This window comes from Dufourea novaeangliae, unplaced genomic scaffold (genome assembly GCF_001272555.1).
Source record: "Dufourea novaeangliae isolate 0120121106 unplaced genomic scaffold, ASM127255v1 scaffold67, whole genome shotgun sequence".
In the NCBI taxonomy this organism is placed as follows: Eukaryota; Metazoa; Arthropoda; class Insecta; order Hymenoptera; family Halictidae; genus Dufourea; species Dufourea novaeangliae.
In genome coordinates this window covers 790,054-811,954 of record NW_015373941.1, presented here as the reverse complement: position 1 = coordinate 811,954, position 21,901 = coordinate 790,054, and the positions used below count along the sequence as shown (strand labels likewise).

Sequence of the window (21,901 nt, the reverse complement as noted above, 5' to 3'; positions counted from 1 at the left end):
CGCTGAAACTGCTAGCCATATAATTGGTTAGCAGTTTCACCGATTCGCCACGGATGGCGCCACCGGTCAAAATAGTGGTATTCCGCAATTAAATGCGATTTTGACAGTGTTCTGGTTGTTTATTGTTATTATCAATAACAGTGGGTTAATCTACGTACCTTCAGCTTCAAAATGAGTGCTTGTTCAAGACGAATGCTGTCAGCATAACTGTGTACGAGCTGTCCAAACTGAACTAACCGGGGTACGCATGACGAGATACAGTGTCAACCGTTGCAAAGAAATGTGATTTTAACAATGTTCTTGTAATTACTGGTTCCCAGCCGTTAGAGAGTATTATTCTACGTTCTTTAAACTTCGAATGTAATGCATGACGAAGAAAAGTGTTGCCTGTTTAGTGGTTATGTAATTGCAACAGTTTTCGATAGGATTTACACTGCTAAACGAGCATCAGTTTTCCTCGTTATAGATTCCATTCGAAGTTTAAAGAACGCAGATTAGTACTCTCTGGCAGGTGGGAACTACTAATTACAAGGACATTGTTAAAATCTCAATTGTTTGTAACGGTTGACACTCTATCTCGCTATGGGTACTCCGTTTAGTTCACTGTAAATAGCTCTTTCAACTTTCTATGGACAAGTTACGTATGCGATTCGACACGGATGGCGCCACCAGTCAAAAAAAAATAGTGGTACTATTTTTTTACCGGATCTTACTAGATCGGTGGTAATGTCTCCACCACAGCCGTAGGAGAATCCCCCACCAACAGCTCATTGTAAAGAGGGGAATAATGCTCCAGTTATTGTCCTCTCTCTCTAGGGCCGATTTCATTCTATCATAAGACGCGTAGTCTATTATATATGCCTATGATGCTTTCTGAACGCAATAATAGCAGACGATAAGTTAGAGTTAGAGGATGTCAAAATACATCGAAGATTTATGGTTACTGACAAATTGATAACAACTGAATATTTCTATTGAACGAAATCGTACAAAATATTGGTTACTGACAAGCGTCTACCGACAGATATGATAGAAAATCTCGCTGCCAAGTTATGTTTACTTTTACCGGAAAACGCGCAGTCAGGTAATCACTGCGACTTTGTAATTTTTCTGACGTTACCAAATAGTTGATCATATGTGCGTATTGTACATACTATAAATGAAATGCGCTTTGTAAAGTAACAGTATGATTTTCAGCGGAACAATGGAAATTGTTGGGACAAGAAAAAGACGGATCTCTGTTAGTTGGATGGATAGAGGAAACAGTAGAGAACAATGTATCCTCATCATATACCGTTGTAGGCCACTACGACCGGATTAATGATAAATTGCAGGTATGTTAGACGTATAAAAGATCTATCTTTTCATTTATAATTAATCACATTAATACGATATAGGTGTTACACCGATTCTCTGAAGTATTCAACATAGTACAAGCAACAATAAATCAAAGTCGTAATGTTTTTGGGTATGTGACCAAACAGAAAGTTTGTATAGACAAAGATACAGAATGTATGGATGAGGTACATGAAAGTATATCAGCTGAGGTAGAAATGTACGAAGCATATGTGGCAGAATTACAAGAAAATGAGGTAAAAATACATAATCTAGATACGAAACGGTCTAGACAAGTACGCATACAATTTCTGTACAGAGAAAAGGATGATGAGCAGATGGACAAATTTCTGTTACTAATTCATCAAGAGTGTAAGCTGTGTACAAGTCACATTTACATGATTTTTTTAATTACTGCACACTAAATCATTTAATCTTATAGGCATCATAATATATACTACATTATTTGATGCATCTGGATCTGATTTTCGAACAGTAAAAGAGTTGAAATCTGAACCATTAGTAAAATCATTTATTTGGGCTCAATGGGATATGATCAATCAGGTTTTATATCATATACATCATCGACGAATTCCCGTGAGCGTAGTTTCCGAAGATGAAGAAGAGAAGCAGAATAAATCTACGCGAACCAACCCGACACTCAGTGGTCTCCAATTTCACGATGATTTGCCACACGAGACAGTAGTAAGCGATTGAGTAGTTTATATAATACATAGATATTTTGTGACCTAGTTTAAAATGCTTTTCTTATTTCAGCTGAACATACCGTTGAACCTGCCTCAATTGTCAACTTCATCCAACTGTGGGACATACGAGGACGATGTAATACCTTTAAGAGTTCACGATTGTTCGTTAGATCTTATTGTGGTCTCTGACTCTAAAGGAATGGTCTGTGTTTGCCACCATTACTTGTATCGTCCAGTAAAACCGCAGCAGCATGTACTTAACTCATTGAGCGAATCTAATACAGTGCACTTTGCATACTCTGTAACGCTTCTTCATCACAGCTGCGTGATCCATTGTGTTATACCAGGTATACCGTGGTCCCGAGCTAAGCTCATAAGGCCAACGTTTGCGATCTATGAGCATCATTACATGATTGTCTTGGTGCAAGGTTTATTCACTCATCTTCTCGAGATTGGAACGAATCACGAGCCATGTTGCCATATACTATGTGGTCCCTTAACGACCATACCATCACGTTCTTCTTACTTGGTACCGTTGCTTGAATTCGAGAGTAATAATAACAAAGGAGGCAAGAAGAAATACGATACAGCCTTTCATGACGGAAACAACGCGTCTACATATCCTGTTACGAACATACTAACTATCGATCTACCAACATTAGATTTAGTAGAACTAACCATTCCCTCTGACTTCCTCGTTGAAGTGTACCGTAAAGAGACGTCGGCGGAAGTGCGGTTGGGAATACTACATTACTTTCTCTGTCATAGAAATGACATGGATATCATTTCCGAGTTAGTATCCACGATCGCAGAAAAACCAAGGTCATTGGAAATGGTACGATATATGCAAGAAATTCTTATCGGTGGTTCTTATTCCCTGGTACGGAAACATTTGCTAGCAGACGCTGTGCCTCTGCTAGGATTACTACCGGTTACAACTGTGGAAGAATATACGAGTTTCGAGATCAAAGTGCATGATTTAAGTATAACATTGAGCCACGAGAAACTCTGGAACACGTCTGTTATGTTGCTTTCACCCCAGCAGAGACTGATCCCTTATCGTAGTGATTTGTGGAGTAGATTGTGGGACCAACTCGGTAAAAATAATGGGGACAAGGCGAGATTCAAGCCGAGCAAAGTTGCAAAGAAATTGTTAGTTTCTTTGGCGTGTTACCAGCCCGAAGCACTGTCCAGATCCAGTACTCCAATGTCTCCAAGCGGAGGGTAACACTGTTTTCCTGTGGTGCCTAATGTTTATTAACACTATCCGACTTTGCATGTGTTAATCTGTGTTCTATCTTCACCGTTGCTACAACTTAAACGAATTATTTATTTGACTTTTATACAAACAAAATTTTAAAGAATATATAATAAATATGTAACTGATCGGAACAAACAATGTTGCAGATTGGTCGTGGCAACGGTATCGCTTGGCGACATAACAGGTGGTCGTAGTAATAAACTACTGGACTCCAATTTACCCTTCAACGAAACTGAAAGTTGTACAGCTTCGAAACAGGAACACGTTGTTTCGGTAAATTTAAGGGAATTATCTATGTATCTATTGAAACATGGCACACAGACGTCTGTGACGCATATTCGAGGATCCTGTACTCCACTACATGTTCATGCGATGGCAACCAGACACGTTGCGGCACAATTGGAAACATCTAGAGCTCTTTGTCAAATGCTTTGTCGAGCTGCAAGCGTCGATCCACGTCTGGAACAGGAGCGTGGTTTCATTCTGGTGTAAGTTGAAAAGGCAACCGGGTACCTAGGTACACATTTCTAAATTTCCTTTCCCAATTTTTGATGTTCTTGTCTTAACAGTTTTGGAAAAGTATGGATGTAACATTATCTATGTTTATTGTACTTCGGTATATGGTAAAATCAACGTTCTATTTTCAGTGACCAGTTGGATGAAGCAAGACGGTGGTTGTTGTTCATATTACTGGAACGGTATAGGTGTGCAATAGAAGGCATAGCGTTTCCTGCCCCACAAGGATTCACGTCGTTTTTTACATACCTCGGATACAGAACTCTGAAGTATTCTATGTTTTTACAGTACATCCAACGTTCGGTATTTGAGTTGCAAGTGGACGTCAGCAAAATCATTATGGCTGGTACAATGCTTGCTTTTAAATATGAGAAATTTGTAATTCTTTTATGATGCGTTAATTTTTTTTCTTTTTGTTGTTGTAGATATCAGTGACACGAAGGAAAACGCCGTGCGTAAGTTAACATTGTTATCCTTGTTACCGAGATCACGAGCTAAGAGACTCTTGAATCAATGGTTGCATCCAGTGAGTTTCATGATACGAGCTCGCGAGCATGCCGCTAATATATTGTCCGGCGAAATATGCCAGAATCGTGGTAGAACGTCGCAGCATAAGAATCATCATAATGGTAATTCGAAGTAGCTTAAAAAAAGGACAGAACTTCGTATTCTACAAAATGAATTCTTTGCAGGTTTAGCTGCATTTCCATCTGCAGATCGTTTATCTCCATTAGATACCTTCCTCGATTTACTTACAGCAAAAGGTATAAATTTACGACTTCAGTTAACTGTGTAATTTTGTTTCTGTTGAATTAAATAACATTATTTTGCAGCTAGTCTAGCCGAATTAGACTTTGGTCTACTTATAGAAGCTACCGTAACATCTACAGAAGATTTTTTATAGGTAAATGATAACAGTAACGAACCGCAGCAGCTACTCCCAGAATCTTTTTTATAATCAGAAACAGTAGTGCAAGTAAGGTTTTAAATGTGTGAAGTGCTATTACTATCTTCCAAAATATGAATGTGGGTTCATAATCGTGTTTATAAATTCATACGCGTTCTGTTCTTTACAATTATATGAAAAGTAGAATTTCGTCGAACGATTTAACTGCAGAATCTGACATTTTTGATACTCTAATTTTTATTATTACTTCAGAGTTGGATGAATAATCATGTCAAGATATAGTTTTATATCACATTTATCTAACTTCGTTTCAAAGTTGATAAATTAACGTGATATTACATTTTACTGTATATTTAACAGCAACTGTATATCTGTTTTTATTAATTTTAGATTATTATATTGTTATAGTTTTATATGGATGTTGTTAACCAGTTGATTCGAGAATTATGTAATGTTGTATGTTTATTTATATTAATCTTAATCAGAGATAATTGTAATAAGCTTATGTGCTGTATGTATGTTATGTGTAACACATGTTATGTACTTAAAAGATTGAAGTTGTTCAAATTCTGCCGTACTCTGTAAAACAGCGATATATGTTTAAATTTCATTTTATCCAATAGGCGAGGTAGATGGTATGGATATTTCGAATTTGTACCTTTATCTTTCCATGAATGTAAGATGTATTGTTAATGAAATTACATATCAGAAGATATGTACAAAAACACTGCAGTATTAATTATTTTTCTGTAGACGTAAATATAAATGTTTAAATAAAAATTTGGTTTTTAATCTTTCTCTACAAAGCATTCAATTATTATATGTACACTAATTTTTTAATACAATTGTCTTGGTAATGTAACAAACTTGCTAAGACTTGATTATTCTTTTTTACCAACTCTGTAAAAATACGCAACATGTATAGAAGTTGCATAATGCATTGTATCATATATCAGAGATCCTGCAATTTAATCTTATTATGACATTATGAAGTAATTCGCTTTAATTGTGACTAGAAGTATGTTTTCACGAACCAACTGAAAATAGTCGACGAACCCAATTTAAATGAAACCATACAAAACGGATAGTAATCCCGTATATTGGTCGGTGCCCTAGCTCTAAAAGGAAGAACCAATCGCGTCGAACCACTGCCGACAGTAGCCGTGTCGTACCTCTAAATGAAAATCGAGCATTTTGTCCATTAAAATCATTCCCCCTCGCTCCCCACCTGTAAGTCCGAGCTAGCAGAATAACATCGTCAGCGATCAGCCATTGTCGTGAGATGTGAAGATTCTTCTCGTGATATAACCGTTGAAAAAGCCAAGGAATTATCGTAGATTAAAGTAAAACTACTAACGCAGCGATGCACACAATCCCGGAATTAGGTACCAGTGTGCCGGCGTTTCTTGCCAAGCTCTGGAAGCTGGTCGAGGATCCCGAAACCGACGACCTTATTTGTTGGTCACCCGTAAGTACCTTATTTTCTTCGTTCGCGATCCCTCGATATTCCCGTTTGCCAAACAGGCAAATCCAACGACACGCCAAATCATTGATTGTCTCTCTGATCACAATACACCTGGCGTGTAACATCGATGTCGCGCAAATAACCGACAGAAACGTAAGAAAAACGTTGACCTCCGCGCGGTACACATTTTTACGTACACAACCTATATTTCGCATGTTCCCCTCGATGTCTGCGTAATTTATTCCGTACTTAGTTGCGCCATCATATGTACTACATTATATTAACAAATTGCAATTCTCGTTTCACGTTTTTATAGTCTTTCGACGAATTATTGAGAATTTTGCAAATCGGTCTTTAACGAAGAATGACAATAAACTTCACCAGGACTGGGCTAATTTTATTATTATTAACTAATATAAGAAATAAAAGAATATTAGTATTAGACTAGTATAAGAAACATCTGTTCGAAGTTATGTCTCTTATCTGCAGTTTTGTTTGATCGTGAAGCGAATTTCAGCAAATCAATAATGATACAGTTCTTATTATTCCATTACACAGACAATGTAATGTAACTTCATTGTTTTGTTCTAGAGTGGAAGAAGTTTCTTTATTAGGAATCAGGCACAGTTTGCAAGAGAATTGCTGCCCCATTATTACAAACACAATAACATGGCCAGTTTTGTCCGTCAGTTGAATATGTGTATGTAGCAATCGAAGAAACTATGTATATTATTGAAACTATGTGTGTTATTTATGTTTCATGACATATGTGAATGCATGTTTTAGATGGTTTTCACAAGAAGGTTTCTGTGGAACTGGGTGGTCTGAAATGCGACAGAGATGAAATGGAATTTGCACATCAATTCTTTTGCAAGGGACATCCATATCTTGTGGAACACATTAAGAGAAAAGTAAGAATCCATACCTTGCTGTTTGTGCGAATGGTTCTTTCAATGTTTTATCACGATTTATTTAGATTGCATCCAGCAGAGGACAAGATCCGGCACTTACACCCATTAAACCGGAATTAATGAATAAGATGCTGACAGAAGTGAGGAGTATGAGGGGTCGTCAGGAACATTTAGACTCGAGACTTGGAGCCATGAAAAGAGAGAACGAAGCCTTATGGAGGGAACTAGCAATGCTTAGGCAAAAGCACCTGAAACAACAGCAAATTGTTACTAAGCTTATACATTTCTTAATCACTTTGGTGGAACCTTCAAGAGGTGGGGGTCTCTCTGTTAAAAGGAGATACCCATTGATGATCGACGATTCTAATCGTCAACGTAGTAAACAATCAAAACTGTCAAAGGTAGTATATTTTTTACTAATTATACGCTCGATCATTGTACATCATATATCAATATTTATATTTTTGTTTTAGTCACAAGCATCACCTACAGGGCCTGTAATTCATGAACTTGATGCATCTGAACCGGATTTAGATTCAGAGTATATTGTTGCAGAGTATGTTAACACAATAGCTATGCCTTTTTTTTTTTAATTAATATTGATTTACATATATTTGATGAAACACTTCCATTACACCATGTAATATTTTTTTGTTATTTTAGGATGCTGGAAGGAGATCCAAATCCAGCTGTACAAAGTCCCGAACATAGTAGTACATCAATAATAGACGAACACAATATGGAAACTGTTCATCTAGTTGATGATTCAATTCAGTTACAGGATAACATACAACTGGTCAATCCACAAGAAATTGAGGCCCGAAAGAAACGTGGATGTAAGGGTAAAAAGAAGTAAGTTAAACTTTATTATTGCGATTAAAGTTTAGTATCCAGTTAAGTGGTATATAACATGTACAATCTTTCAATTTCGATATCATAATATGATGGAGTTTTGCACGGTGAACACAACAAGATTTCAACATATATCATGCTACAAAAAACTATTCTTAAAATTTCATTTGTGCTTATCCTTCATTGAAACTAGAGATACGATAATGGAAACGAATTCAAACAACCTTCTTCATACATTCCAATACACTTTCCATGCATGGGATGTTGTGAATAATTAACAAAATAAAATTAAAGATACAGGGACATAAATTTTTGGTGTTTCACTATATTGCGACAGAACTACATACGGTTTATACTTACTCAAACCAGAAAACAGGGAAATTTTCATAAACAACTACTTCGTACTGTTCGTAATCTTAATTACTTCTCAGTGATACTCATATCACCACAATTTGAATATTGCCAGGAGGAAAAACAAGGTGCCTGTCAAAATTTTGATCCCACCAACGAAGAATGGAGAGGAACCGAGGTTAACATTTTTCTCTTGTCTTCATTTTGGTGTTGGTGTTCATTCTTCTCTTAGACATTTGTTTTTGAACAGTATCGCCATTTTCCTTAGTTCCATTATTTTTGCATGAACGTTCGACAACATTGCGATAATATTCTTCTTGGAAACATTTTCCAATTTGAGCAGTTTGATTAAGTGACATGATTTTCTCTAGTTCGCCCGTTTCTTCAACTTTCAGTAGTTGCTTTCCAAATTTGATCAATTTTCATTTTCCTATTTTGATATAGTTAGGTGAAGGAAGTTAAAGTCCAAAGAAAAATATTGTGTCAGTAGCATTTTACTTTCTTTCGAGAATTCTTGCTAATCCTTGGTCAACTTGTCTTCGAACTAAATGTTATTTTTTGTTAGATCCCTTCATATATTGCATCATCATTCTTATTATATCGTTACTAGCATTATCTTACAGATTGCATTTTACTTATACCTCTGAGTATACTTGTTGACACATTAATTGAACATTACTATAATATGAATATCAATCTATTTTATTGATAATTTACTTTACAAAGTTAGTACTGTATTGTTCTGATCAAGTTTAAGTAAATACATATGCATGATATGTTAATCCAATTTGTATAAGGTTATACTACATGCAATATTTCCCAAATATATGTGGAATCCAGTTTCAAGATAAGTTCTTTAATATATATTGTATGTTTAAACTTATTCCATGCATGAGTATGTTTCTGAGAAAATTATTAGTATGCTCCACATCCAATTTGTGACGTGTACTCTTAATGCTTATAATTAATTCTCGAATTATCTTACTATTTAATCCAATCAATTTTCTTGAACTTTTTATATTAAATTATTTGCCGAAGAAGCTACAAACAATAATATACAGATCTCCAAAAAGAAGTTGAACAGTATTATGTAATTTTTTTATTATTTATATCTACTTCACACACATGCACTACTTTCTCCTCTTTGTTTTTGTAGCTTACTTATACAGACACTTTATTACTATCCATTACAAGTTAATTCTATAACAATCATAATTTAGCTGCATAATTAGAAAGCATGTTTTCATGTAATGCTTCATATATGTCTCTGTGTATGCTCTTGCAATACTTCCATCGATCAGAAATAGTAGCCACGAATGTATTCAAAAGCGAATTACGGCTTTTGAAAGTAAATAAGACCTATTAAAAAGCAGATTATGGCTACAACAATGTAACTCAAGATGACGAAGATTGGCAACTGCTTCTTTCACTATTTTAGGGAAGAAACACATATGCTTGAAATGCCACTAGAAGATTCGCCGGTGACTATCGCTTTGCTGGAAAATAAAACAACTTCTAAGCCGATACCTGTTGCAACTGTGCGTAGTTCCAAGCTCGCAGCCATGGCAGCTAATTTGAACAAACCAGCCGATGCAGAGCCTGAACTCGATTTGGAAAGTATCGATGACACAGAGGAAGGGGTTCAGGAGAACGATTCTAATTTGTTGAAGCTCGAGGATATTTTAATAGTGCCGGAAATCATCAACGAGGAGAACGTGCAATTTAGCGAGAACAACGAAAACTTGAAATCTAGTGGGAATGACATCACGTATGATGAGCTTAAAAAAATTGATGATATTGCCAAGCAGAGAGTTTCCTGTACAAATGGTGCTGAAAAACCCACAGAGCAGGAGAATGCTAACTCGAATGGAGCTAGCACAAGCACTGATTTATCTTTGAGCCGTGTCAATCCCATATCAGACACTCACAGGTTAGGATCAATGTAAGTTAAAACCAGACCATGGGTAAATTATGTTGAATCCAGCGTGTTCCACTTGTACTTAGTGGAAATCCTTTATCAGAAGACAGAGGTGGGATCCAACTAATTTTTCTATTCTTTTGTTATCGTTCGACCGATCTCGAACCAGCTTTGTTTTAAATAGTACACACTTTACTAATAATGTGTGACCTTCTTTTTCGTCCGATCTCTAAATGGTTGCCTTTGATCTAGGAATTTCACGGTATCTCCCGTAGCGCTCGAAGAGTAACGATCGATTGGTATCATCTTGTTATATACTTTCAGAATCATTGTACTGTTCATTTATTAACGATTTCAACACAATCGTATTTTGAGTTTCATTTGAAAAATCTAGTACTCAACTTTTCTTAGCTGAGGCAAGGTTTTTTATTCGGAATGAAAAAAAATTCTATAAATATGGAACAAAGTGCTGGGGATGTATCAATGATAGGCATCGGTTGAATCCATATTCGTATAATTTGTTTTGTTCAGAATAATCCTCCTATTTAATTAGTCAAGTTGTGGAATAGATTTCTTTATGTGATGTGTTACGTATGTCAAGTTGTAGTGTCACAATCCTTAGATTTTTAGTTATGGTACAGTCTAATTATGGTTCTGTTTTTCATAGATTTTTCAATTTCACTAATGGTCAATTTGGTTTGAGTATCTTCGGTACGAAATTTTATTTCAAACACCGATCTCGAATGCTTTGAACATCGTGTATTACAAGATTCTCGAGCCCGTATTATTAGTATTATGAAACACGAAGAAAACTTTTTTTGTGCACAGCAAGTTCTCCAGCGAATTGATTGCACAAGCAGTAATTGTAATCGAGTGACTGATAATACAAACCTGCTTGTGCTGTCGTTTGACCAAATAGAAAGATTGTACTTTTCAGGAAAAGGCTTTGCAACGTTACCATTGTTATTCCATAAAAATATGGATAAACTTGTGTAAACTTGTTGTTTTTTGTAATGCATATTGATCCATTTTGAACAATTATCTATAGGGAGGATATGGATAATCATCTCGAATCAATGCAGACAGATTTGGACAATCTCCGTGACATCCTTCGGGGCGAGGGTTACAGTATCGATGCGAATACACTTCTTGGTGTAAGTATTTAGACAACGTATGGTTTCTCGTATAATCATAAAATACTTATTATTAATTCTGTATATTTGTAGTTATTTGGAGCAGATGATCCAATGTCATTTGGTATGCCTGTTAATCCAGAACTAAATCCACATTCAGAGAAAGAGGACGATGATCACGCTAATGGTAAGATTATTGACAGTTAAATTTATAGAAAATTCTCCTTCGTTTTAGAAAACGTGCGTTTATGTTGCAGATGCTGATAACGTTAACGGGACGGCCGGAGGAGAACTTATGGCGTACAACCCAACGCAAAATTTACTAGATTTTGACGACGACATTTTCTTGAATGCTGCATCACCTGTAACGAGCTCAGTAGATGACGGAACAGCAAACAGTCTCTATGCTTCGGACCCTCTAGATATGGAGGACAGCAAAGCTTCGCTTCTCGCTTCTTTAAGAAACGTCGTAAACACTTCATCGTAAAGTCTTTTTGCTAATGGTGAGTCACTTAGTCTGTTTTAGATCACAGAAATATTCGAACTCTACATAGAATAACAATACAGCAATGCTTCAGAAATCTTTCCTCCGTGGTCATAGTGAACCGTTTTGTACTAGATCGTTTGTAGTATTTGTAGGCAGTTCCTATGCAAGGTAATATAACTATTACTAGTATTAATACGAATCATTGAGTATTATTATACCATATTAACTATAAATGAATCATTTTTCTAATGAAACTGCTCTGTAGTTTTATTACCACCGAATAGAGACATTACTGTATTTTAATATCTCGGATCAGAAGAGAATCTAACATAGACTAATAAGCCTTATCTTTCCATTGTTCTGTTGATTCAATATCAGGTCATGTTAATGATATGTCTTTCATAGTAATTCATCACTTAACGCATCATCGTTGACGATTGTTATTATTATCCTATCGAGATTGTTCTTCGATGAGGTTCCGCTTCCTTTTCCAATAAAAAGAAATTGTCTTAGGATAGATATTTTTTGCAGGTTTAGATCACTGTTGCGTCCAATGCTTTGGTTTCAGTGTGTTTTATTACTCGGTGGATCAGCACGAGCATGCTCTCTTTCTCTTTCTCTGTTCTTGGTGTATTTCGATGACCAAATAAGCAACGAGCTTGTCGAAAACATACTCAACAAACGTGTACCTATTACCGGAGGAGAGAATGCTGTCTCGAATATACGCAGTCCATTTGTGGAGGATACTGTAGTGACTAAAATGAACCAGCGCATAAAATCCTCTGGATTTGCTGCTATGAACGGATCCAAATTCGATTGTAATATTTTTACAGAAAAGTTACCCCGCTACATTGTGACTTGCTTTTATTGATACTCTTTTTTTTTTATTGATATCGCAATATCGCGATTACCAATGCGCATTGTAATTTCATGAACATTCTGACTACTCAACGGGGTACAAGTTATGTAGTGCCTAAAAACTTCGTCAATTGTACGGTTCAACTTCGAAGTTCCTATCTTTATTCAATTTTAAAGATTTATCAAAGGGTTTTTCAGCCTGTTTTGATAATGTGAACAATTTAGAAATTGTTGAATGCATCGGTAGAATTTTCTGTATATTTTCAGACTAGTATGAGTTACAGTCATCTGTAATCTCCGATGATCTCATTATTTACGGGGATTCGAGTGTACCTGCTTAGGTCCTACGCGTGAATAACCTTAAAAAAGTATATACGAAATTCGTATTTTTTGTACTCGCATTTTTCTGCAATAAAAGTGTAGTATACGTGAACAATTTAAACACGGATATTCTTGTACATCAAGGAATTATGTAGCTAAAAAAGGAAAAAAAAAACGCTAATACCGTCAGCTTATATTTTTATACTAAAAACGAATTTGCGCGCAAAACGTATTTTTTTCCTAAGATGAACGACATTCGTGTGTTCTCTGTGAACGTCGACCCATTGTAAAGTCATTGTCTGTCCGTGAAACTATTTATTTTTCTTTTGTTTGTAAATACATATATATATATATATATATGTAGTAAAACTTGTCGTAAAATTGTAACACTGTACCAAATTTATTAAATTGGAACCTTTATGATTATGTTAAATATAAGTAATTTATTATCTTGATTTCGTTACGATCTAAGAAAGTTTACATTTCGATAAGAAACGTAGAAATGTGCAAAACATATTAAGTTAAGGTGTATCTATGGATAGTAAATATGTATTCTTCTGTTCTTTTCCTAAATTAGGAAATGCCTATCTGAAGCATGCTTAATGTGTTTTGTTTCCTCTCAATTGTAAAAGATGATTATAAGACATTGTTATATTTTCAAAAGATAAATTATATGAACACGTAATACGCAATACTGCTTAAAATAAATGTACAAATATTTTTTACTTTTCGTAGATATGTCTCGTGTATTCATCGGTGTGTTTGGTCCACAAGTTACAATCCTAAACTGAACTTGGTTTCAGTCAAAAAGTACGAACGTATACTTTTTTAAACGTATTTTTGTATAAATTACGATAACAAGTTCAAGAATATTAATAATCATGTCCAAAGAGTTATTTAAGTTACAAGGAAAAAAAAATATATCCTTAAACTATTACGCACTCTCTGTCTTTTAAAGCTATACAATCAATTTAATATTTTCGTCCGTTAGTTATTAACAGTTATTCTGTGTCAGGTTCATTTCTTTCAAATGCATAATATGGACGAATTCTTATCACGTTCAGAAACGCAGTAAAAAAAATTAAATCGATGTATTTAAAGGAAGAAGACTACAGACTTTCATGACTTTTTCCTTCTAAGGAAAATAGCTTAACTAAGAAGGGGCTTGCAAGAAATTTTTTCCGCTAGAAAAGACTGACGTTAACTCATCATCTGTTTCGAAATTCCTTTATACATATAATTGTTTTTTCATTTTAGCCATGGAAGCAAGACTGCTGGATTTTTAATTACCTCGTTGGTAATACCTTCGTTTTAATTAACAGTATGATGCTACGAACTCTATGACCAGTTTAGTACGCGTAGAAAGAAAGAGAGACAGAGAGAGAGAGAGAACAAGAGTTGAGATACACGCACAGTGGTTCGATTATAATTCCTTGAAGAAGAAAGTACAGAGGTGAAAGAACCAAAACAAATGTAATCTAGATCAGAAGGGGGTGGAGGTGTTTGTCGTCACGGTGATGAAACTACCCGGTATTATGTGTACAACAACATTGAGCTGTTGCTAGAATATTGTAACACAAAAAGAACGCATCGAGTATGTATCTGAAGAGGAATAAGTCCTGTTTTCAGTAATTTGTACATAATTACGCGGATGATTGTCGAATCGATAAAGAAATACGGATTAGGATATTTTACAAAAAAAAAAAATATCCACCTAACAGAGAGAAGTAACATTTTTTTACATAGTGTGTGTGTGTGTGTAGAGCACAGTATTAGAAATTAAATACAACACGGTGCGATACGTGCATAAATATATGTATATAAATCTATACATATACATAAAACAGCATGTTAAATCATTTGTTTAACGTGTCATTATACTTTTCATAATTACTGTTTCGCTGCGGTACAAGGTTTAATGGAGAAGAAGTGATAACAAGATAAGATTTCAGTGAATCTTCGTTTAAATATTATTTTTAATGGATAATGCAGCTGCTTTTAATTGATAGTGATTTGATTCTTTGAAAAATATAATTATCTTAATTTTTAAATTCATCAAAGAAGAAAGATAGAGCGGAGGGATGAAATTGTAGATGTGTGAAATATCGATAGATAGAGCTAAATGTTCAGTGTATCTGTTAGATTTAGATTCTACATAGTTTAAGAAATTCAAACATTTTCGTTTCTCAATGAAAATTATTTGTTCTTTTAATCAACTATACCTTGAATTAAATGGTTGCAATAAAAAATGATAATGTTACATTTAACACTGAAATCTTAATCCTGAGCCTCTAACATACACATTGATGATTTAAGTTTGTGTCTATCAGAAAATAATATTATCAGAATAGTACATTGTATTCTTATCGCATTAACACGTTACTATAATTTACCAATAAGTAGAGTTTTTTTCTATATTCATTTGTCGAGAAATGTATCACATTACAAATTCATAGGAACCTTCGTATATATTATGTAATTCCATGTACAGTGAAGTGTCAACCATACATTTCCTATGTATTTTACTTTCTTTTCATTTTGAAGTCGATTTCAACACATTTTATAGTTTTATAGATTTAATCCATAGTTACATTACTTATCCACGTGTTTACTTTAATCTTATTGCTTAACTCGTAAGTGTTTGTCATTAAATTTACAATACAAAGTATATGTGGATTTCACACAACTTCTTTGTTCTGAATTGGTGTAAAACGGAAACTTGTTATTGATATTCTATGAACTCCTTAATAATGTCAAATTACGGTTATTTTGGACTGAAGAGATTAAATAAATCGAATTAGAAATATTTAGTACAGAAAATCAGGGAGTATTGTTGTTAAAGGAAAATGTTTTAAATAACTTACGCCACTTGATAAATTGTTTCTGTAATGTTACTGGTTTTTTTGTTCATTGAAGATCAGTCTACAAGTACCGTTCCAATAAAATCAAAATGACTATTCTGTACAAAAGTATAGTTGATACTACACTGCTCTTGTATGTATCAGATTTTGTGATACATTCAATGTTTTGTACAGAAGGATAGGTTTTACCGGATTACAAACAAAACGACGATTCGTCATTCACTGTTTATGAATTTGCGTGTTTTGCTACTAACTATAAAAGATACTAGTTAGAATAGAATTAACGAAGCCTGATTGAGACACATCTGAACGTCGAAAAAGAAATGCTGACAAACGTTCATAGTTTTCATTCGCCTACGTATCCACCTTGGAAAATCAACATTCACGCGTACTTGTACTGTATCACGAATGAAAATTAACTTTATTCCGACCTTTAACAACAAATACTGTCACGATAAATACAACACATCAAACAAAACGATTATTTTAAAAGTATAATGATGTATCTTTAAAAGTCACAATTTTCATCGAAATTGCTTTATTCGACACGAATAGACGTTTAACTACCATTAAAAACAATGTTAAACTTGTTTGTTTTTAAATAAAATTTAGAACTTGTTTACATAGTCTTATTGTTAACTATGTATCCTGACTCACACGGTTTATCCTTGATGTATACACACATATATATCACATGAATTGTGTACAATGGTACATAGTTCAATAAATAGAATGAATTTTATGTTATAAATTAAAAATACATGAATCTTGTGAGATTACAAAAATTAAGTGTATACCGTAATATGTCTTAATGACTACATACACATTTTCAATAATCTGCCAAGAGACAAGTTACTCACACCGTTATTTCGAATTATAGTGTATTTCATACAATAATATAATTTATTTCGTAAGCTTTCAAAAAGCGGATTCATTATGTATGAAAAATTACTACGTTTATGTCCATTTAAATGGCAGCAAAAATATTTGGAGTCTACTTCTAATATGACTATTCATATTATTTTGTACTATATCCCGTGGAATTAATCTTTGTCCAAAGATCACTTTAAAAAGTATTACAACTATTTCTTAACAGAAGCGTAATATTATTCAATCGTTTTTAATGTAAGTAAAGATTTTTTCGTTTTTCACATTTGATTTTTGTATGGTACCTGTATTATAGCTATACCACCATAAAGCTATAATTATTTAACACACATGTAAACTTTTGTACATATATATATATATATATATAATTAATAGTTTTATAATTTTTATAAGCTTCAATGTTAATCAAACTGTAACGTTGGACGTAATAGAAACACGTCAAAAAATTGTAAAATTACCTATAACATTCTTATTAGTCACTTTTTAGTTATGTATAAATTAGCGATGAATTTTTTTTGTTACTTAAATACTTTTTTGGCTTATTTATTGCACGCAATCACAATCACATTGTCACTCGATGCTTTATAAACACACATTGAATTACCTTTTAGTTTGTATATTAGTGATCAATAAATACTTCCTTAAATTGCTCAAGTTTTAATTAATGTTATTAGAAATATCTCTCTAGTAAAGCGTCATAATCGTTGCCTAAATATTTGACATAGTACACGCTACAATTGCCTCTGTATCTCTCTTATCTACATAATTATAAACATATTTAGATAAATATTTTTAAGTGTACAATTGCTCCTTTGTACAACTTTATGTACAATTTCCTTGTGTAGAATGTCAAATATTATTGTTAATCATCATGCGCAAAGGTATGGTTCGCTCTGTGCTTTCCAGTGATAATTATAAAATATTAATTCGGACTGTTAACACCCGATAATAGCTTTAAAATTCGAGCTCAAGTCATTCTCTATGGAAATGGTAAGTTGCTGGCGTACCTTTTCAAATTTCATTCAATCGACTCAAACCTTACAAATACACAGCGTGTCTTAAAATGGACCGTACAATATTTTATTCCATACTATACCTCTCTTGTTTAATTATATCGTCCATTTTAAAACATTATGTGCTTATAACTTTCATTAAATAATACTTCAAGTTTTTCTTACCCTGTCTTTAAAATGCGAAAGCAAGTATTGAAGTCGTCTCTATGGTAAAGAAGGTAATGACGGTAAAGGCGGTGCTGGTGGTGGAAGTATTTCATTCTCAGGTGAGACAATATCATCGATATGTTTGATCCAATCGACATACAGATGTGTTAAGCTTTCGAGACCAGCCACTGTCATTCCACGACAGTAACGTGTGTCCAAGTAATGAAGACTCTTACAATACACTTTAATGGAGTCAAGAGTATGATCCGTGAGTTGTGAACAACCCTAGAACAGAATAGTCCAACTAAATGTGTATAAAAATTCTTGATAGTTCCCCACTTTATATATTACCTGTATAAGAAGCCGCTTTAATCTGTGCAGTCTCTGTGCCAGATACGATATTCCAATATCCGATATATTATGACACTGATTCAGATTAAGATCTTCGATTGCTGGATTGTTCCTGGATAAATAATCCAATCCCACGTGTGTTACCTGCAACAAAGTAGCATCAAGTTAGAGGAATATATGACAGTTGATGCACACGAAATGTTTATAGCTTTAGAGATAGCATGGCAACTTGAACGAATATTTATCTACCTGTTGGCATTGACTCAAGTTTAAGATTTTCAATTCCGGGAAAGCAAATGCATGTTTCAAACTAACATCGGTGATTCGATTGCAACCGGAAAGATCTAGTTCCCGAAGGCGTTTAAGCCTAATCAATGAAAATCCAGTTTTCATGTCTAACGGTCTAGAGACATTCTCACAGAGATTCATGACCTCTCGTTTCCGATCGGCGTCGCGTACTATTTCTTCCTCGGCTCTCGATCGTAAGCTAATTCTCAATCTCGTTTCTGTGATCTCTGGTTTATATACCACCTGTATGCTTTCGACACTTTCATGGTTACCAGCGCCCATACCCGTTAAGCCGACGTCGCTGACCTTATCGCAATGGCTTATTTTTAATGTTTGCAAATGTACAAGCTCCTTGAATATCATCTATAAAAGATAAACTTACTTTTATATACTTCAACCTCATCGCTGAGCTGGTACAAAAATACATGATTTACAGCGACTCTCTTTTAACTTTTAGCAATTTCTGAAAGTTCAGGAAAACAATCAGCATGGAACCTAGATGGAATGATCTCTAGTTTCTATTAGTTCGAGTAACATTCTTTATGTGTTGCATGACACGCTAAGTAGACAAAATCACGCCTGTAAAATTAGTCACACACCTGTATTGTTTTATCTGTGACACCGCTAAAACAATAGCTGAGCTCGAGTACCCTTAAATTAGGAAACGATCTAGATATACACTCAACTGACTCTTCGTGAAGATGCAATGCATTTGCAGAAAATATCTGCATGTTCCTCTTTTGTACAATCTTTTCCATATCGTAATCTTCATCTATGGATCTACAATTGAAAATACTGAAATGGATGTGTTCTTCGGTAACGTTATCGTCTGTACTGTGATTGGAACAAAGTCCATGAGTAATGCAGTCTCCGGTAAGTTGTTCATCCTCTGAAATGTCGAGTTCTTTCAAGTTTTCAAGTAATCGAATATACTGTACACCAGTGTCGGTAACTGCACGACACCGTTTTATTCTAAGTGTTTCTAGCTTTGTCAAGTTTTTGCAAATACAAAGTAAACTAGCATCCGTGATTCGTACGCAAAAACTAAGGTCAAGAACTTTTAAACTCGTCTGATGCTGAGTCAGACCTTTGATGCCCTCGATAGTCAATTGATAACAGCCTTGCAACATTAAAGACTCGAGTTTCAGATCTTCTACAGATGACAAAGTAGCCAAAGCAGTTCCATCGATTAGCGTATACCCGAAATTCAGATGTTTCAATTTGTGTGCTTGTCGTTTCAGGTAGTGTAACGTATTTAGAAAAGTCAGAACCGAGTTCGAAGCCTCCGGCAATGTTATCCTGTTTCGAGGATAAAATTTCTTGTATAATCCACTGTGGAACGAGATCTGACAACCCATAAGACTTAGGGATTTCAAGTTCAAGCAAATAGAAACGAGTCTATTAAACAGAGCGTCGCTCAAAAATCTATTATAACCGAGACTAAGCTCCTGCAGGTTTTGAAACGTTTCCGAGAGCTCTTTTATGTCGTTTTCATCCTCCAGTAGTCTACCAGACATTAGACATTCTCGACAGGCATTTATTCGTAATACTTTTAAAGAGCTACAGTATTTAAGAATCTCTACAAGTGTTTTCTCACTCAAATCACAGCACAACTAAAAAAGAAGTGCACACAATTAGGAAAAAATTTCAACAAAATTCAGTCCACATTGTGGATAAAAGGAATATACTGACTTCGCAAACCACAGTAGAGTATCAAATGATAAAGTTATTAAGTATTAGATATCAAGAACTTTGAGATATAGGTTTAGATTGGCAAACAGATAATACAAATTAAACTTAATATCAAAGTGTCCATAGAATGATACCCTGTACTACGAAAAAGTATCACTTGATAAGCCACTTAAATGAGTCCAAAGAAGTCACTATATTTGTTCCATCCCTGCATTATTTCTCAGAAATGATATATTGTACCAATACAAGACTCTTCATATGCGGTCCATATTGATCCCAGACTGGCATATTCTTCTTTAATTCCACTTCTCTAAAGACAAAGTGATAAAACGGCCGAGTAGAATGTTGCAATATCTCCATTATTCGACATAAATTGTATGCACGCGGTCGACCAAGGACCAATGCTTCTTGGTCCACAAATTTCATAGCAAGTGATGCCTCCCTCCAAGAGTGGCTGACTAGTCTTGCTGACATCCTATCGGATGTGGGCAGGTACGACAATATATGTATAATTATCTAAAAGCAAAATGACTTATTTCTCACTGTTTTGAGATGAGAGAAATACCTTCGTAAACCGTTTTAAATCGTGTTTCTTTATAGATGAATCTTCTGTTGTTAGGTTAATGTATCGATTTATTTAAGAGAAATTTTTACCACCGCAGCAAAGACGAATACAAATAATGAAACGATTCGGGAAAAGAATCCCAAAATTGTTTAAACGATGGCTGAAACGTAATTGATTGTAAAAAAGAAAGGACTTACGTCTATGGGTAAGTGAATACTTTCCAGATCTGTCATGTTATGTATACGAGCCTTATTGTCGGACGTTATCGTTACTGCATGGACGTAATAAAATAGCGTCGCGAAACGGCTTGTTGACCGTTGAAACCCTCGACAACCCGGAAGCCCGGACTTTAATCCGCGGGTTCACATGAAACGTTTATACGACGTTCAGAACATCGCTCAGCTGTGATACAGCTGTTTTTACGAGTCACGTGCTTTACGCGCATATCAAAATCGACGACGCGGTTATTCACAGAACCGAATGAACCTGAAAAATATTATCGAAATCGTTAGAATAGCAAATAATCAACATACATTATGTTTCAAATATTCTTCTCTCACGTATTTACACACACAACACATGGATTTTGCATTTAGTGGCTTCGTGAGTGGTTAATAGCGACGGATGCTAATGTTTAGTGAGTAAACTATGGACCCTTTTATGCTAACGTATTTTTGTAAACTGTTTTACAAGAACAGTAGTTACATAAAAATTTACTACGGATTGCCGTTGGATTAAAAGTAATATGAAAATATAATAGAACTTCACTACAGTTGTTCTTTTATTGCGTTTCGCTGTAAATGCATCAAATTCGAGGTCTACCTATAATACATACGTTTGCCGTGAAGTATTCTAACTACAGTAAAACATCGAAGAATTGACAATTAATGTTTAGCAATAGGTATTAAATTTGTCTCGTATATTTACTTTCGTTTTCAATACGGATTTGCTTTATTTGTTTCGTACGGTGTTCTGTTATTAATATCCCTGTGTGTGCTCTTAAATATATGACTAGCTTGTATGAAAATTTATTACAAATTTATCACCAGTGCTTACAGGGAGTTAACGATTATG

The 21,901-nt window shown here is 34.6% G+C and overlaps 3 protein-coding genes across 5 annotated transcripts; 2 read left to right on the top strand and 1 right to left on the bottom strand.

Moving 5' to 3' along the window:
• Positions 1–1,026: 1,026 nt before the first annotated feature.
• Positions 1,027–4,723, top strand: LOC107185704 (protein pigeon). Its single transcript, XM_015573452.1, has 10 exons — positions 1,027–1,084; positions 1,198–1,334; positions 1,398–1,707; positions 1,778–2,040; positions 2,113–3,266; positions 3,450–3,791; positions 3,951–4,165; positions 4,245–4,448; positions 4,512–4,583; positions 4,653–4,723. The coding sequence occupies exons 1-10, from the start codon at positions 1,027–1,029 to the stop codon at positions 4,721–4,723; spliced, it is 2,826 nt and encodes a 941-aa protein (XP_015428938.1).
• Positions 4,724–5,967: 1,244 nt separating this feature from the next.
• LOC107185686 (heat shock factor protein-like) lies at positions 5,968–14,702 on the top strand. 3 transcript variants are annotated; one of them, XM_015573426.1, is made up of 11 exons: positions 5,968–6,194; positions 6,783–6,891; positions 6,978–7,102; positions 7,168–7,503; positions 7,576–7,658; positions 7,766–7,954; positions 9,744–10,247; positions 11,272–11,377; positions 11,450–11,543; positions 11,614–11,859; positions 14,280–14,702. In XM_015573426.1, exons 1-10 carry the CDS (start codon positions 6,090–6,092, stop codon positions 11,841–11,843), a joined length of 1,881 nt encoding a protein of 626 aa, XP_015428912.1. In that variant the 5' UTR covers positions 5,968–6,089; the 3' UTR covers positions 11,844–11,859; positions 14,280–14,702. The 3 variants fall into 3 exon arrangements, with proteins under 3 accessions (XP_015428912.1, XP_015428913.1, XP_015428911.1); XM_015573427.1 differs by lacking the exon at positions 14,280–14,702 and adding an exon at positions 12,412–12,789 and having other exon boundaries at positions 11,450–11,480; XM_015573425.1 differs by lacking the exon at positions 14,280–14,702 and adding an exon at positions 12,412–12,789.
• Positions 14,703–17,988: 3,286 nt separating this feature from the next.
• LOC107185669 (F-box/LRR-repeat protein 13-like) lies at positions 17,989–21,272 on the bottom strand. The gene is made up of 7 exons (XM_015573404.1): positions 21,194–21,272; positions 21,025–21,098; positions 20,503–20,778; positions 19,170–20,183; positions 18,532–18,933; positions 18,283–18,426; positions 17,989–18,216 (listed from the first exon to the last, which is right to left on the bottom strand). Exons 1-7 carry the CDS (start codon positions 21,270–21,272, stop codon positions 17,989–17,991), a joined length of 2,217 nt encoding a protein of 738 aa, XP_015428890.1.
• Positions 21,273–21,901: the final 629 nt, after the last annotated feature.

Coding starts and splice junctions, on each gene's coding strand:
- LOC107185686 (XM_015573426.1), top strand. CDS start 6,090: ATGCACACAATCCCGGAATTAGGTACCAGTGTGCCGGCGTTTCTTGCC. Junction 7,659..7,765: donor TCAGAGTATATTGTTGCAGA/GTATGTTAACAC, acceptor TTGTTATTTTAG/GATGCTGGAAGGAGATCCAA. Junction 11,378..11,449: donor ATGCGAATACACTTCTTGGT/GTAAGTATTTAG, acceptor GTATATTTGTAG/TTATTTGGAGCAGATGATCC.
- LOC107185704 (XM_015573452.1), top strand. CDS start 1,027: ATGATAGAAAATCTCGCTGCCAAGTTATGTTTACTTTTACCGGAAAAC. Junction 1,085..1,197: donor ACCGGAAAACGCGCAGTCAG/GTAATCACTGCG, acceptor TATGATTTTCAG/CGGAACAATGGAAATTGTTG. Junction 3,267..3,449: donor CCAATGTCTCCAAGCGGAGG/GTAACACTGTTT, acceptor ACAATGTTGCAG/ATTGGTCGTGGCAACGGTAT.
- LOC107185669 (XM_015573404.1), bottom strand. CDS start 21,272: ATGCGCGTAAAGCACGTGACTCGTAAAAACAGCTGTATCACAGCTGAG. Junction 20,184..20,502: donor ATATGAAGAGTCTTGTATTG/GTACAATATATC, acceptor CTTCTTTTTTAG/TTGTGCTGTGATTTGAGTGA. Junction 18,934..19,169: donor TCACAGATAAAACAATACAG/GTGTGTGACTAA, acceptor TATCTTTTATAG/ATGATATTCAAGGAGCTTGT.